General features: G+C 36.8%; 1 protein-coding gene across 1 annotated transcript in view; it reads right to left on the minus strand.

Annotated features, from left to right (window-relative positions):
- The window catches only part of LOC140228640 (synaptotagmin-7-like), a 200517-nt gene that overhangs the window by 77787 nt on the left and 103713 nt on the right, over positions 1-19017 (minus strand). The window contains exons 4-5 of the mRNA XM_072308889.1: positions 9476-9589; positions 1940-2059 (exon numbers count right to left, since the gene is read on the minus strand). Of these exons, the coding sequence (XP_072164990.1) occupies positions 1940-2059; positions 9476-9589 (234 nt within the window). The remainder of the gene's footprint in view (positions 1-1939; positions 2060-9475; positions 9590-19017) is intronic.

A 19017-nucleotide genomic window follows, 5' to 3' on the forward strand; every position in this document is an offset into this window, starting at 1 on the left:
CACATAAAATATTCAGTCTGCTTCAAAAGAACAAACAACACAAGAAGGATTTCAGTTTAAAATAAATGAAAGGTTAAAATGAATGAAAGCACAAATCGCTTAGTTTTTTCTTTTCTGCATGATTTCATGACAACTAAAAACCTACAACAACAGCCATAAACACCCAAAATACAAGAACATACTGGGGAAGCAGACATCACATCACTCCACAATATGTCTTGAAATTAAATCATTAAATCATTTGGATTTTCAACTGACCTATGACCTCTGACCCATCAATGAAAAATTCCCAAGAAGATATTGTCAGGCAATGAATGCATATACTAAGTTTCATGAGGATACCTTGAGCCACTTCTGAGATATGGAGAAAAAAGTAAAGTTTTACCATTTGTACTTGGCCTTTGACCCCATGGCCAAACACTTTCCCCAGAGAATCCCTATCTGGTAATGCATTTACACAGTATGTTTAATGAAAATACCTCCTGGCATTGCAGAGATGTTGTATATGGGGGAAACTGAAAATTCAAACAAATTTGACCTTGAACTTTGACCTAGAGCATGCACACATAAAGTCGAAAGGCTTAGCTTTATCCACTACTACATATAATGATGTGCCAAGTTTCATTTGGATACCTCAAACAGTTGTTAAGTTATGTCCCCCCCCCCAAAAAAAAAAAAAAAAAAAAAAAATAATAATAATAATAATAATAATAATAATTACAGATGGAACGACGGACAGATGAACAACTCGAAAACATAATACCTTTGGCAACCCTTCATGGCAGAGGCATGAAAACAGTCTGAAATCATCAGGATACAGTCAACATCTTGCTACCAACTCCTTGTGTATGTGCAACCTTTATGACCATTGGGAATTTTTTTTTTTTTTTTTTTTACCATTTTGGCTTTTCATATCAAATGGGAGCTAGCATATTGTGTCTCAAAACGAATGCTGTGCTCTCTTAATAAATTCACTGATGCTGCGTGAACTAACTCCGAAATAGAGACACTTTTTAGGCAAGGTTGTAGCAAGAAATGGAAAGGAATTAAAGAATATGTCTTTAATCTAGGAAACACTCTGCATGTGTGTTAAGGCTCATGCTCACTATTAACAAGACAAATAAAATGAAACACTTTGAATATGAAAAAACCTGTACCTTGCAGTTTGAACTTTTGATGACATATCAAAAAACAAAAAACAAAGAAGAAAGACAAAACTTTGAGCTGGACAAAAGGGAACCTCACATCAATATAAGAAAATATGAATATCTCTACTAGCATATTCTTCAATAATTTTGTACCAAATTAGTATCATGGATAAATGAACACAGTGCTTGCAATTGAAATATTAAAAAAAAAAAAATGATTCTGACAAAAGTAAACACATATGACTAAAAAATGGCAAGACATAAGTTCAATTTCAAAACAAAAACAAAAAAAAATCAAAATGTGAGGAAATGGTTGTAGAACATATTGCTCAGTGTGTGAAGTCATAATTCCTGAGCACAGACCAGATGTAGGGCATTCTTAGTTCTGTGACATGCTTCCCATCACAACAATTCTGCTGTTTCTGCATCAATACACAGTCAAGCTTAGTGAGCAACAAGAATTGCTTTTGCATTGGCATTGTTGGGGCTTTTTCCATCTTTCAAGATATATTTGGTAAATTCAGTATATTTGAAATATCCAGACCCTTAGTGGCCTTGCCCTTTCAATAATGCAGTTTACAAGGTTTCATTCTGCTCCACGCCATAGCTTGTTTTTCCACAATGCTGGTTTTCTTGAACTTATCATCAGCACTCCACACATATGCACAATACAACTCAACAACAAATAAAATACAGAATGCATGACACAGCTATACTGACACTATCACAAAGGACAGATCACAAGAAACAAAAAGAAATGCTGGCCAAAGACTACATTTTGATGCACATACTCTGACTCAGATGGCATCACTGGTTGTGAATGGACATGTAAAAGACTAGGAACAGATGGTGGTTGAACTGGTTCACTCCGCATTGCACCTATGTCATGGGTGCCATGGAAACTTTGCAGCCTGCTTCCAAGATACGAATTTTGATTATTAATGGCAGAAAAATTAAGGTGCGTAACATGCAAAATCATTATTCCATAAGAGGCACATATATTTTAAAAACAAATTAAATTTGACAAAAGAAAATGAAATGAAACAGCCAGTGGCAATTGTGTGCAAATTGTACAGAAAGTTACAGAAGTCAAGGAAATATTAGAACAGCATTAGCCAGTTTGGAAAGGATTTTTTTTTTCCAAATTGAATTTCAAGAGATGAGTTCAAGTTAATTTTGGGTTCCATCAAGTCAAAGAAGAAAAAAAAAATATGTGAGCAATTTAATATTTCCAAACATTTTTGTTTCAAAATGCATGGAATGAATATTCAGTAGAATACCACCATTAAACAGATGCAAGGATAACACAACATGTAAAGATATACCAGACAGAGGAACCACAAACCAGACACGAACACAAAAGAAGGTGGTGAGTTCCATGCAGGGAAGATGCCAGCCGTTGTTGGGGGGATTCATAGGGTGGGTACAGGATGTCCATGAGTCAAGGAGATGGAGCCAAGAGCAGAGATGGGTGGATCGGTAGAGCGAAAATTCATATGCAAACAGTAAAACAAAGGGAAAATCGAACAATAAACAAAGTGTTGTTAAGGGTAATGACGAAGTCCTTATAGCTTTTAGATTACTTATCACGCAGCATTATACGTATTTTCATGACAATTGTCTAAAACTTTCAGCCATGGATCTTTCGGGATGTAGGATTTCTTGCTTGATAAAAAAAAGAAAAAAAGAAAGAAAGAAAAAATATATATACATATATATGCATATATAGATATGGTATCACTCATCATCAGTACTTTAAGGCATATTTCGCGAGACTTATACAATGTCAATAAGACTGAAAGGTTACCAGTAAAGAAAAATCAGTCAAACATGTTAGAAAACACAGAAAAAAATGAATGACTTGCGTTAACTTATTCTTACAATTGAGATTATTCTCAAATGCCCAAGTATAGCATGGTCATAAAGCATTTGCATTCAATATGTTCCCCTGCTTATATTCAGTATTAATAAAAGAAAATCTATGCCTTTGATCTACATTGCTATAGCCTCCATGCTTAACTCCTGCCAGTTGTGCACATCCATTATATTCATAAAAAAGATCTCAATACTCAAATCTTTTATAATCCATGTCAAACAATGGACAATTCATTAATGTACTAATACAGCAAATTTTATCATTGACATCACCTTCAATATGAAACAATCATAAGACAGCAAACTTATCAGGCAACTGATATGAAATGAGCATTTTTTTTCCCCTGTGAATAGGGTTTAAATGGCAAAAAGCAGATTTCTGAGCATTTACATGATGATGAGGGATTGATACAGACTCGGGGGGGGGGGGGGGGGGGAAAGAGAACATGTACATAGTGATTTCAGCCTCAGAATACTAATACCCCTTTTATACTGGGCATTAGCTCGCTTCAGGTACGGACCTGAAGCGAGCTACACCGTAACTCTCAGTATAAAAGGTCGAAAAATAGTTAGTCCCCTCTAGGGGGGTGGATCAGGTCAGCTTCAGAAGCGAGCTAACTTCAGTATAAAAGGTTCGCAAGTTTAGCCACGGCTAAATCCACTGACCCGTGACCGGAAAGCGTGTACGGTGCTTCCGCGTTGCAAATATGTACGTTTACTGCTGTACTGTTGCCAGCGGCGCGCTGTGTATTACGCAGCGCATTGGTGTGTTCGCTGTTCGGTAAAACTCTCAATGCAATGCACTCTTTGAACTAGCAAACAGCATGATTTAATTGTAAGAAAAACTAGAAATGTCGCTATGGCGACTGGTATGCCTCCGCCATAATGCATGGTTCTCCGAATAGGTCTATAACACAATGTCTTGACAATGTGTGATAACAGCTTCACACAACTGGCAAAATATTAAAATGACAGGTTTGTCACAAATGCATTGACTGTTCACTATCCTTGAACAAGGTTTATTTGGATGAATGGCTATACTGTCTAAGAGTGCAGGTATTTGGGGATTTGAGGATTTTCGTACCCAACTTTTGACCCTTTTATAAGTTTAAAGAAGAAGTGAAATTTAGCACTTTCACTTGACATTTGACATTTTGACCTTTGACCTTTAGGCAAGAAACTTCCAAGAGAATCTGTATTGGGTAATATATGCATACACTAAAAAATCCTGCAAGCATTGCATCGATAAGAGAGAAATAATGACATTTTGATGAGTTGACCTTGACCTTTCACCCCCTGACCTTTGACCCATGACCCATAAATTCCCTACATGATCACTGCCAGTCAGTACATGCATAAATACTAAGTTCCATGTAGATACCTTGAAATATTTGTGATTTGGAGAAAAATGTGAAATTTTAACATTTTCACTTGACCTTTGACCCTTGACCTTTGACCTCATGACCCAAAGCTCTCTCTGGGGAATCTTTATTTGGTAGTTCATGTATACACCAAGTTTCAAGGAAATACCTCCAGGCATTGCATAGATATAGGGAAAATAGTGAAATTTTGAGCATTTGACCTTGACCTTTAACCTTGAGCATGTGTGCTCAAAAGTTGATAGGCACAATTTCGCCCACTCATACATATACATGCCAAGTTTTATTAGGATACCTCAAACAGTTTTTTTAGATATGCTGTCCACAAAATAACATTACGGATGGAAGGACGGATGGAAGGACAGACGGAAGGACAGACGGAAGGACGGACGGAAGGACAGACAGATGGACGGACGGACGGACGAACAACCCGAAAACATAATGCCTCTGGCGACACTTCATGGCGGAGGCATAAAAATAGACCAGCTCAGTACGTATACACTATATTAAAGTTAGCTCGCTTCAGAAGCGAGCTAAAAGTCGTGCCCAGTATAAAAGGGGTATGAAATTCACTCTGGTGCTGCCTTTTGTATAGAAATGAAAGGTTTGAATAGAAATAGTGGCAAGAGGCATAGTTGTCACAGCAAACTCTGCATGAGGCCAGAAAGATATGACAGTAATGACCTTGAAAAAAAAATCTCACAGACATGCAAGTACAATCTTGGTTCACTGACATTTTTAAAACATTATGTAGTGACTACCATTCCACCCTTTCACAATAAAGAGGTTCAAGAGATGGAGTCACAACATTCTTATTCCCTTTGACCCTCACTTTCTGTTACCAAAGAAAGTGATGTCTGTACATTTTTGTCAAAAAAATTAAATTAAAAAATGAATTAAAAACTGAATTGAACCCATGTTTGATGCTGCCACTATAAAGATATTTGAAGTATGTGCCATACTGGGGGTAGGGGTGTTTCATAAAGCTGTTCTTAAAGTTAAGAACAACTTAAGAATGACGTTCTGATGTGCTACACTTTCCATTTTTCCTACAGAAATTTCAGGGCACTCTGTACCTTAGTTGCAGAAAAACACATGAACTGTAACATTCTTAACCTTTTCATGTTTACTTTGGTAGCTTGTTAAAATAATAAGGGCAAATCTTTCTTTTTTCAAGTAATTTTCTCTCCTCTTTTACCCTTTTGCTGGAGAGGGGGGTTTGTAGAATCCAGAATATTGAACAGAAATGTCAGCAAATCTGCACTGCATATTTATATCAATACCCAAAGCTTTTATGATATACAGCTCAATGTATATCAACAGAAATAATCCTGCTTCAGACTAATAGCGGGTCTGCCTGCAGTACCATTTGACATTTTGTATCTGAAAAGTTACTAGCAAATTGCCTGATAGCAAATCTTGTATTCATCACAAGCAGTCTTAATCAAAACTCATGATTTGTTCTCATGAATGTCACCAGTTCTTAATCATGAAGACTAATTCATAATAATTTGTTTGGATTTGGGCAAAATGCTTGCTGCTTGAAGAATAATCAAATCTAAACTAATTCTCTCTCTTTTCCTGTCCACATCTATAATCAGGCCATATTTGTCTGCCTGAGATAGGAATGACTGTGATTTTGAAATTTCTGGGTCCCTAACTTCACAAGCTTTGCACTCTCTTCCTTTTTAACTACCCACACATGTCTCATCTGCCTCAGTGCAAATTTTCCTATTCACAAATATATTCCTTGTTTTGATTATTTTTTAATTCCATACTTTACTTTAAAGACCTAAATTCCATTGAGAACACTATCATTTCTTTTTTCTCATTATTTCTCTGATGTTTAGCATGTGACTCTGGTTTGATCAACTATGTTAGGTCTTGCCATTGGCATTTCTTGATATCATGAATACTTTGAAGGGAACCTACTACTGATGAGATGCTAATGGTTATGATTTGTCAATCACAAATTCCTATCTTCAATGCATGGCTGGAGGATGCATCCATTTGACAAAACTCTACCATTGCAAGTATGGCATCTTTACAAATTCATCAGGTTTTCTAAAAAACTAGTACTACTAAAGGTTAGTAGGTCAGACTTGAAAGCAACATCTGCAGATAGAATGGCATAGATGTTCTGTATTCCTAGTGGCCTTCTCAGCAAACTCTGCTGGTATTCTACACCATGCAAGAGCAGGTTTTTCAAATCAGTGACGACAGTTGTCTCATCGCAGAGGAATATCCCAGCCCACTTACCATATCTTGTCAGGCAGAGCAATGCCTGATCCCTGATTCCTACAAATCCTATTGATTTATATGTAATCTGCTAAAGCTCCCTCTAAAGTCAGAGCTAGAATGTTGATTCAGTAGAGTCAGACGGGACTCTGGCTCCAGCTTTTTGGGGTTGGGATGAGTAGATGCCTTCCAGCCAACATCCACTGAAAAACACATGAGACAAGAAGCTGATCCCTTCCTACTGTGTGCTTACAAAGGGCACAGGCATCTTTCTTGTCATCCTCACTGAAAGATGTATACTAAATAAGAATTGTGCCTATACGCACCGATTACATCAGTTAAAACAAATATATAAACTTCATTTCAAGCATGTTCAATAGGACACAGTATGATGGCATCAGATGGCTATTTAATGTCCCTTGGTAAAAGCATATACCCCCAATATCTTAAATGAGAGAGAGAAAAAAAGCATACACGTACATCAACATTATACTGTATAAGTTGTTATTTTCCTGAGGGTCTAATTTTTGTGGATTTCACCAATCACTGTTGTACAAAGAATTTTCCAGCATGCAAAAATGTTGCCATATGCTTGGGTAATAGTGCACTTACAATTGCCCTGGTGTTAAACTGCAACACAACATCTTGCAAAAATGTCTGTGTCCTCTTCATTTGCGACAATAACAGTTCATACAGTATCTCCTCTGATGTATTTATGTGTAAAGAGGCTTAGAAATTTGAGCAGGCATTTAATATCAAATCATGTGGTTTGCATCATCCACCTGGACTTCAGCCTTTCTAGTTCAGTCATTTCGTATCCGAGCAACTGCACTCCCATTATAAATCACAAGGTCAATTACATGTGGCACAATACTGCAAAACCAGAAATGTTCGCATGCAATTTAATTTCACGAATTTTGCGAAAGCCAAGATTTGCGAAATTAAAATGCAAGCGAAAGTTCTTGTCTGCACTGTAAGCATTGCGTGCCAGTGGCAATTTGCAAAATTTTCACACTGCGAAAAAGGCTCCAATTTGCAATAATTTTATGCTGCAAAAAAAAAATAAATAAATAAAATCTTGCTTTACAGTATGCCACACTTGGTGAGCTAGAAAATGCTCATCATCTATCTTTACAACCTCCTTTTCATACTCAAACTGTAACATTAAAGAATGACTTTAGCCTTCCATACCTCAACATTACAAATCCTATTCAAGGCCCATGCCATCTGTATGGATTAAAGGTCTGAGGCTAACTACATGTAGGAAGAATTCATAAAAATGTTCGACCAGAATGAAAAGTTGATGAAGAGCACAAACTTATGATTATTTGCACTTCAGAAATAACTTGTAACTCATGTGTTGCAGGCAACAGAAAGAGAAGGTTACTAGCTGAAAAGCAACCTTACATAGATAAAGCAATCAGCATGAAGAGAATTAAAAGAAGAAAGAGAAAAATGGGGCAGTCTGAAAAAAGCAGTAATTTTGTAAAAATTTCATGACAAAATTGCCGTTCTTTAGAATATTGTGGCAATGTGTTCAAAAGGAGAAAGACAAGCAGAAAGATCGTATCTATTCAAAATAAGGTAGAATATGCAGGCTAAACCTGACTGTATAGTCATTGTTATAAATACCTTCAAATATATTTAATTTTGTTTCCACACACCAAGGAGAAAAGTAGCACTAAGCTAATGTGACAGAGTTAAATGGGGAAAAAATATATGTGAATGAGCACAAAACCATTACAGATAGAATCTTAAAGAAAATGGATAAACAGCATCTATACATATCATGATCCAAAAATATGAACTTGCAGAATATCCTCAAGCTAGAAATAATAAGCAAGAATTTAAAGGGATGGTACAGTATTGGTGGAGATGAGAATTGGGCTTTAGATTTTTGCGAGATACCAACAAAACACTTATGATATAGTGCAGAGCACACCATTTTAAGAGGAATTCAAAGTTTATTTGATGAAAATCGGGTTTGGAATGAAACATCCAAAAAACAAATTAAAACAAAGCGATCGTAATAAAGTGTGGGTCCCACACTTTATTAGAATTGCTCTTTTTGGATATCTCAGCCATTTCAAAACCAATTTTCAGCAAATAAACGTTGAATTCTTCATAGAATTACATGCTCTTTCATATTTCATAAGAGGTTTCTCAATATCTCACCAAAAAAAAGTAAGAAACCTGAAATTAGGTCTCAACCAAAACTATACGATGCCTTTAAAGAGAAATAAAAATAAAATTTGACATATAATGCTGCTTGCTGGCATGGATCTACACATTGAGGCAAGTGTGGAATGATGAAAATTTCAAGATACAGCTGTGTACTACTCTCACAAATTCAACAAGACAAAAACCAAAACATTTATCAATATCGGCTAATCATATCATTTAAAGCATTCATTTCAATTTCAGCTTTAGGAGAATGAGTGTAACATTTGTCTTATTCACTGGGTTCATAACATTTAACATCTGCTGTACTGATTTATTAGTATACATTCACTGCCTATTTTGGAACTCAAATATTCTCCTAATTATCTGTGTAAGTTTTTCTGCTACCATAATCTCAATCTCAGAGAAATCTGATCTGGTAACTATCTGTACATCTAGCACATTTCAATGCATTATAGAGGATTGAGACATTTGCTTCAGATACTATACACTGACTGAGAAAGAGAAAAAAAATGACTTATTTTAAAGCACAATGCATCCCATAAACAGCAGCCATGAAAGTCAGATTAAGAATGGCATGAGAACAAAAGCAATGAATGCAGAATGAATTTGCTTGTCTGTCAGCATTAAACTGGGGCAAAAGTTCTTCCTTACGGAATCGTTGAGGGATCGGCCGATACCGACCGAAACATCACTGTCTTCTTAGCTGCAGTATCCGAGCGTTTGCTAAGATCCAATGGTATTGTTGCTGAATTTTCATCACCATGGCTAAAAGACGGGAGAGAGAAAGTGGTAAAATATCATATTGGAGCAAAATATGCTCAGCTGGGCAAAGGATTAAGTTTTTTGTTGATGGTTTCTATTAAAGTCTTTCTAGAGAAAAATAAAAGCAGAGAGAAAGTGTTCCAGTACAAGTACAAAATACCAGCAATCTTGATTGTTTGCTACAAGATACAAGCATACATGTACCATACTGCTGGATGATGTCTCTATGGTGACACTCTCCCTCTTTCATGTTGTTTGAGATTTGCCTATTACACAAACTGGGCCCGTTGCATAAAATTTGAGATCAAACATCACTCAGAATAATCAACATAAGTATCAGAATACTAAATTCTGATTGGCTGATATCTTATTTACATTTTATATCCTGATTTATGTTTGACTGCATCTTTTTATGCAACAGGGCCCAGATCATATTATTACATTCTCTATATGTAAGAGGGTGGGAGTGTAAAATACATTGAAGATCAGTATTGACACAATAGACAAAGTCTTCAAACAAATTAGGACTGAAACTGAGGCTGACTCAAAATCTACAGTATCACAGTACATCTCAACAGACTTGCAGGATCATCACAAACATACAATTCTCAATCCTACAACAGAAAGCAAAAGTCCTATATCTGTACTCTGTTTTTTTTTTCTTTAAAGAACACCAGAATTTTCAATTGAGAATGTCATAATTGAGGACTGTGTCTCATGTCAGATATATTGAATTCCTTCATCCAATATGCAGCACATTTTATGAACAGCACCAATGCATTCAAGTCCAAGAAAAAGGGATATGATTACTTTAAAACTGAAGTCTCATACAATCAGTGCCAAACAAGCTGGACTGGAACCCTCCCTCCCCCTTTAATGACTCCCACTAGAGCCCCAAATAAATACTCCATGTCTTCTACAGGTTTCAGGGTGAATATTTATGAGCGATTAAGAGTGCTATCTGCACCCTGTCTTACTGCATTTTGATAGGGTGAGGGTACCCTGTATGAATAAAGTCACTTTAGCATGACAACACACTTTTCCCTATTTTTTATTTCATGCAAGCAGAGTGTCTGCAGATACTTAAAATTCATTGGCAGGATTTGTCATACACCTATATTAGTGTTAACATCACGGCCACACATACACTCAGCTACTTGCCCCCCCCCCCCCCCCACACACACACACATACAAATGGAATGCATTACAAATCTATGAAACACAGCCTAGCAGCCTACATGAATGAAATGTCACTTTCCATTTATTCAGCTACAAAGCTGAACTGTTGTAATGCTGAAACGCTGCAATTTGATGATAACACAATTATCACTGGAGCTGCACAGACAGAATTTCTATCCTATATCCAGAAAGAGGTTTCTACAATGGCTACTTTTTTGCCTCTATGAAAAGATGACATTTTACCTCAAGAGAATAAAATGCTTCTCTCTGAATACCATCTCTCATTAAGATGATATATGACACAACACTTGCTGTGCCCTTCATGAGAATTGTCACAATGTCTGATGTTCACAGAATTCATGGCATGTTCCTTCGACAGTTACACAGCATGTTAAAATGTCTGGACTCAGAATCTCTGTAGTTTTGTTGAGAACACACATAAAAACTTCCTGAATGTGTATCCCTAGAGACTAGTGCTATTTAAGCACACACACAAAATCATTTAATCCTCATTGTACATGATAGCTTTTAAGACTGGGAGGAGAATTTATATCCCTGAAACAAGGCACACCAGATATGTGTCTTACTGGTCAGTCACCCTGGATAGTAGACAGACAGCAAAGAATAGAAAGTTAGAACTCTAGATCACTGGTGATTCATAATCGAGGTCTCATGTTCACATAATACACTGCAGATCTTGTTTGCTCTTTCTTGATTTTTCTGTCAAGTAGGAACATAACCCCCAGTATGAAATTTAAGTGAGACAAAGTGGCTCACAGCTGACATCCAAGCCAGAGTAAACCAGCTCCACGCATTTGGTATGCAAGAAGTACGCCTTTTCCACCAGCATTATCACAGAACATGGGGCAATTTGATTGAATGCCAAAGTGCAGCCTGTAGCATCAAGAATAATAATCACAGGTATCTAAATAAGCTGTAACTTCAAGTATCAACTTCTGCATACTTGATAGGCTGTCATCCATACATATCACTCAGAGTCAATTAAGATACAAATTTCACACAGAATTCTCTCATGAAATATAAACACTAAAGAGAAACATTAAAAAAAAAAACAAGTTGCAAAGAAAAAGAAACCCTGATAATTTCAAAGTATACCAGGACATAACAAGATGTAGGACTGATGATCTTGTCGAACCAGAAAAGCTACCAAATCAAAAATTACATTTTACTATCCCATTGTACATAAAATCCAGTACTCAAAAATACTGAATGAAAACAAAGTCATCTCTAAACCCAACAAGATAATGTATGCTGTGATCATTGTATGTACTTCTGAATCATGAAGCAAAATATCTGTATTCTACATGAACCATAAAATCATTTTCAGCCTTTACACAAACAAATGTGACATGTAATATTACTGTCAGTCTTCCATTATTTGCCTTTAATTTCAGCTTGTGCCGAATAAATGTTTGCTGATCAGAATGCTGACAGGAGAGAAGACCACAGACTGTGATGAGCCTCTGACTTTTATTTGCGTCAAAGTTTCAGTTAAATACAGAATTTGCAGCCAGGCAATAGTCTTTGAGACAAAAAGTCAGACTTACCAGTATTGTCTTACAAGAACTCAAACATTTCTTTGTGCTTTTTAATAAATCTCATACTGATGTGTAGCATCTGATAAGTAGTTTTCACGAAAGATTACATTTACATGTATTTCAGAAACATCTAAATTTACCTGCTATTTGCAGCTCACAATCAAGTTATTCATATCTGACAGACACCGACTGATATTTTGTCGACTAAAGCACACTATTCTAGGATCTTGTGATGCTCTTCACAGAAAAGTAAGAAGTGAATGTAAAATGTACAATATTCCAGAAAGTGCCAGCAGTGAGATCAAAGATTGCCTGATGAAGGAAGACACACACAGGCAACTCAAATATCACGGATGAGAAGAGGTAAAGCTCCGGTGTCATTACAGGCCAGTGTTCCACAGTGCATCTCTGATCTATACACTGTGATATATTGGAAAGAGTCTCTTGCTAGGAAACGAATGCGTCAAACCAAACAATACCAAAAATCAGCCTGCCTGTGCTGACATACTGTGAACCCTGTCATCGTCTCTCCAGTCTGCACTAATCTGCCATGTTGATTCATGTCTGATAACACAGCGATGGGATGGAGGGTTGCAAATTCACTTTGACTGGTTACCAATTATTTCTTCTTGCCCATTTACAGATGCTAGTTAAAAGCAAACTAGTGATATTAGAATATAGGCAGTATTCCTTGCCCAAGTTTCCACACCCTGCACATTGCAAAGAGTAATACCACCATTTGGTGTTTGTTTCCCCTGTAGATCCTCTTTAAAAGTCAAGCAAGTATGCATTGGTCACTGATCAAACTTGACAAGCTATTCCAGGTATCGAAAATTGCCATGTACAGCAACTACCTTCCCTTCATCATACTCTTGTTGCCACACGGTGAAACAGCTTTAGCTCTACCCTCTCTTACAGTTTTCAGGGAGAAATACTGATTCATCATCAACTTTCAGACATCTGCGAGCTAGGTCACTAAGTCACTGCTTTGGTTCAGTGTCATTCTACATGTATCAGACTAATACAAACTATCTTACCATGAGTATACAAAATACAGTGACCACTTCCACCTCATCATGTCCTGCATAAATAAATAAATAAAAAAAAATTATAGGACTTTCCTTCACATCTGACTATACGTAATACGTAACCATGGACATTGACAATATTTCACTAAGAAACAAGACTATTTTTCGCAAGATAGCTCATCTTTGGCGCCATCATTATAATATGATACAAAGAAAAGAGAATGAAGCTATTACACAGTATTATTAATTGGACTAAACATCATGCAATTTAAAAACATGGATATCTTACAAATAGGTCTCTAAATTGTAGCACAAAGAAAAAAAGACAACTTTGGCTCAACTGTTTCAGCATTAGTTATCAAAGTAAATCCATATCTAACATGTCAACTTACATGATTTGTATAGTTTTCTGTAGCAGCCCACAAGCTTGTTGCAACCTCATTGGAAGCTTGCAGTGTACTTCTAAGTGGAATGCATGTTTGAGTTCTCTGTAACAGATCACATACCTGCTACAAGCTTGCAAAACTTTTTTGTTTTCTACAAGCTGCAGAGTATCTTCCATGGTCAGTGCCGTGTCTTTAATAGTGGGGGGAGGGGGGCCAGTTTATCATTTCTGGTGCCACTTCTGGGTTTCACCAGCTGACAAGCAAAAAAAAAAAAAAACAAAACAAAAAACAAACAAAAAAGGCCTTCAGTGCAACTTTCTGGTGCCACTTCCAGATTTCTTCAGCTGACAAGCAAAAAAAAAAAAATAATAATAATAATAAAAATAATTAAAAAATGAAATAAAATAAAAAGGCCTTACCTGCACTTCTCCCACTTCAAGGTTTCATCGGCTGGCAAAAAATCAAAAAATAAGAATAAATAAATAAATGAATAAATAAATAAATAATAAAAATAAAAAGCTTTCTGGTTCTTATGGTGCCACTTCCAGAGAAAAAAAAAAGTTGGGGTCACAATTTGTTAGACCCTATGTACAATGTATTTCTATGTATTATGTAAAAAGCATGCATGTCGCAAGTCTGCGACACTTTCCTTAGTGTTGAGCAAGCTTGAAGAGTTTTCTGTAATGCTTGCAAAGCTTTTTACAAGCCCACAAGCTTGCAGAATTATGCTATAGTAGCCCGCAAGCTTGTTGCACACTTGCAGAGTTCTTGCAATCTTGTTTGAGTGCATGGTAAGATTGCACGCAAGAGGTGCAATCTAAAACTCATGCTCACATGGGTATTCAGATAACCGTAAGCTTGTTACAAGCTGGTGAAATGCTTGATGCAAGGTCGAATTTCTGTGAGGGTATGAATTCTTTATGCATAGCCAATTAATTTCTTGCCACTGAAAAAATAACAAATCCTCTTCTCTTTGGGGTCTGATATTACCCAGATTCACTCATATGTTTTCAACAAACCTCACAAACTTCACTCTGTGTCTGCTTGTAATATCTGTGTACTTCTTACACTAGTAGAGGTGATCTAGAGGCACACACTCTAATACTCATGAAAAAGTTTCCCTACTTTGAAAAAAAAAAAAAGTGCTCTGACCTAATTTCTAAGCCAAACAAAGGGTCATTGGCCATATTCATTCTGAGGACCTTTCACAACTGCCTGATTAGTCATGAATGATGGGTCCAAAATTATTGATCGGCAAGAGATAACTTTGCTGCATAAGTTTGTTAATAGCCTATATTCAGTTTTAATTTTCCCCCTCACTGATTCTACGAACTGTTAATACTTAATGTCCATTAATCAATACATCACAGTGATGAACTTCAAGTCAATATTCCCTCGTTCCCACTTCCCGACATTGACACTTTTGCAGATTCTTGGACCAAGCACACAAGTATACAATCCTCATCATGTGCAGAACTCATTGCACATCACCAACAGAAAAATTCAACAAAGGGAGAGGTTTGTGGTACACAATGAGGAAAGTCCCGAAAAGGACTGTAGCAAGAAGAGATGGGAAAGTAAAAAAAAAAAAAAAAGTGTAAAAAAAGAGGAGCATATTGTATGCGCCATATATTTAGCGAGTCTAATTTTTTAAGAATCAGGATTTCCCGACAATTTTGCGAATGGTTAAATTCACAATTGTGGAGTACAGTACTGAATAAAGAATTGTATGTGGAATAAGAATTAATATTTTCATGTGTTATCAAATTTGTGAACAGCACCTGATTCGCGAAATTTGCGAAAATTTGCGAAAATTAAAACCTTGCAAAATATTTGCCGTATACAGTAGTCTTTTTGTGCTGTGAATCGGTGTGATGCCAAGGTGGAATGGTCATGTGGATCTACTCCCCCTCCTTTACACTTTTCTTTTCACTTTCCTGAATCCCTTTTCTTTACTGTTCTTTTCAGGACTTCCCATATAGTGTACCACAAACCTCTCCCAATGTTAATTTCATCACCATGGAAACCTTCTAAGATCATAAGAAAAGATCAGGTTTATCTCAGCTGTCAACACCTTTCCCATCACATCTTGAAAGTATAGACACAACCATAGCAGCTAGGCAAGACCTTGTCTACATGTCAAATGGGATATCCTTTATGTCTCGATTATTTTCTCTGTAAGTAATGTGACCTTGTGGCATTTCTTTGTACATGCTTGTGGGTTTTCATGCAGCCTGTCTGCCACAGAAACTTGATATCTGGTCAACAGTTTCACAAAACTTCTTGTCAAGAACTTCATAGCATGCCTCACTGCTAGATGCAGAACACTTGTTTGGCCTCGATATGCAAGGCCGAATTACATGTACCTGGCACAGTACTCTAGTCAGAGAATCTTGAAGACCAGGTATCTAAAAGGTAAGCAGACTTCTGATAAATGACTCACATGAGGGTGAAAACAGACTTATGTCCTGTCATAATACATTAACATCAAAATTATTCACTTGGTGCTGTAGATTCATGTGTTGTATCACAAAATGTCCATCTATGTGCTTTTACATTACAATAGTTTGTTTAGCATAAATTTTTGTACCTTGCCTCCTTTGATGTATTTGACCAAAAAGAATCTTTCCAACCAGCACCACGAATCTCCCAATATGTGAAGCAGAGTATGTTATTATTGCTTGATTCAGTATACCAACCACAGCATATGATCAATGGACCAGATTTTTCATTCTCAGCAACTTACCTCTTTTTCACTCTTAAAAGAAATCTAACATACATGTACTTGGTAAGAAAAGATTATTTTGTTATACAACCCCACCTCACCCTTCCCCCTTCCCCCCCCAAAAAAAAAAAATGATAATGTTCCTTTTTATGCAGAGAAGGATGAAGAGAGGAGCATAAATAACATTATTGTTATATTTTGTCTCTACCAGTATATCATGTAAAACTACAACCTGGAGGTATGATTCTTAACCCATTGAGGACAAGTCCCAATTACACTTGGGCAGGTGTCTATGGGAAATGCGTGTTGCAGCAACATCAGTCCGTCCTCAACGGGTAAGTTCATCAGAGGAACACTATGTCAACATATACTGCCACTGCTGGTCTTTACTGGATCCAATGTATTAAGAATGAACAGGTACAATGGAAAATGGCTGTAAAAGAACTGTAAATTGACTGTAGGTGGAAACAAACACACCCCCCCCCCCCACACACACACACAGCGATGCAATGCTGCCAGCCAACAACAACGTATTACAGGCCCCTCTTCAACCAAACTGCCACCCCCATGACTGTCCGTACCTCAAACATGATACACTTTATCTGTGAGGATTGATTTACTTGGCAGAAAATTTCCCTTTGAAAAAGACTGTTTGGGTAGTTCATCATACCATAGTTTATTTGAAACATAAATTGATACACCTTTAACTGATGGATGAATCACATGTCAGATCCACAGCTAGCTGTGCAGCCATTATAATACACTGTGGTTGCAGTCTTTGTGTGACTGTTCATAATTGAATCTATGATCATGCCACCATTGGTGGGGAGAGCTGCACAGAGTAGTGACAATAGAGTCCTTCTGACGTCAGTAAGCTTGGTCTCATCCCCTAAAATCGGCTAATTAATCCCTCAGCGACTAGTCTAACAACCATCTAATAACCTTGCACCGTTCGCTTACTTTTGTGTCTTATAATCCACTCTCACAGACAACAGTAGACTTTCGTCATTATTCTTCAGGTTTATTTAGTAACTGAACAAGTACATACAATACAATTCAATAATTTTCTGAAAGTTAATTGGATCCTATGTCAAACTTTAGCTGTCCCTCATCAAACACAACAAAACTCAGGGAGAAAAAAATGGAATTAGGATGCCCAAATGAATTCAGACAAGAATTCAATGCACCTATACTTTAGTAAAAAGAGCACAGCATAGGCTTTAATGGGTATCAACTTTCTAAGAATGGTAAAGAAGAACTTCTATTCTAGACTTTGAGAGTTTCTGAATGCAGCTATGAGAATTCTGTAACACTCAAGAGGCATGTCTACAGTAGATGTGAAGTTTCCCCAAAAAAAGTTGACAAAACACACACTTGGTGGGGCTCTTGTTCTTCTCAAATCGGGTAGGTTCATTAAAGCCAGGGAGAGACTAAATCCTCAGACAATATATTACTCCATCTAGTCAGTCCATTGATACTTTCTTTTTATTCAATTTCTCTCTGGTATGTACGTATTGAGCATGGTTTATTTGAATTTGCAACATCAAACAGAAAAAAAAAAGAAAAAATGAGAGATAGCACCTATATGGCCCTTCATTAAAATGCACCCTAGATTTAAAACAAGGCACACTTCCACTTGAGGTGTACAAAACCTTCAAAGAATACACAGTGTTGAGTGTGGCATGAGCATACATGTCTTTATGTCTCCATAAAAACCCTTCAGGTGGTATAACGTCAGAATGAGGCATAGCTCAAGTGCCATGCAATGCGTGAAGCATTATTGACTTTTAACGAGCAACTGCCATGTTACCATGCACAGTATCAACAGCAGCAACAAAAACATCAAAATCCAATATCAAATGAAAGAAGGGTCAAGGAGGGTTATCCTTCAGAGTCTAGGTGTCACTTGGGCAAAGGCAGGGACTTGGGCTATCGGATACATGTAGCACAGCTATAAGTAGACAGCCTTAAACATAATGTCATATTATGACAGGGCAACAAACAAGGAAAATTCCACCAGTCATAAAAAGGTGAGAAAAGATACTGACACAAAAATTTATATGTGACATTTTAAACATGGCTAAGATTAGCATTCTGTGATACACCACAGCCTGTACAAGACCTGGAGAATACAAGTTGCATGACACCAATGATATGGTCAACTAAGGTTTTTCTCACGTCTCAGAGCTACATGTACGTCAGCAAGGAAACAGGATGGTGTGAATTCCTTTCATCATTCTGCATTATAAAAGAGGCTGACCCATAAAATATTCATGTACTAATGCAAGTGTTCATTAACTATATACAACCCAAATGAGTTTCAAGTCTATTGGACAAAGACGTACATGTTAATAAAACAATCAAAACACAATCTTCGCCAGTTACCACCGTCGTCAGAAAGGTAGTATCTCAATAACTGAATATTTCATCATGTTGATGAGGAGCTTTTACTATGCCCTTGGTTTCCCATGCCTGATGCAAACAGGCTTGGGCTAAATTTACTTCAGTAACAATCATATGTTCAGTTATGCCATAACTGTGAAAAGACGTGAAA

This window comes from Diadema setosum, chromosome 5 (genome assembly GCF_964275005.1).
Source record: "Diadema setosum chromosome 5, eeDiaSeto1, whole genome shotgun sequence".
Taxonomy (NCBI): Eukaryota; Metazoa; Echinodermata; class Echinoidea; order Diadematoida; family Diadematidae; genus Diadema; species Diadema setosum.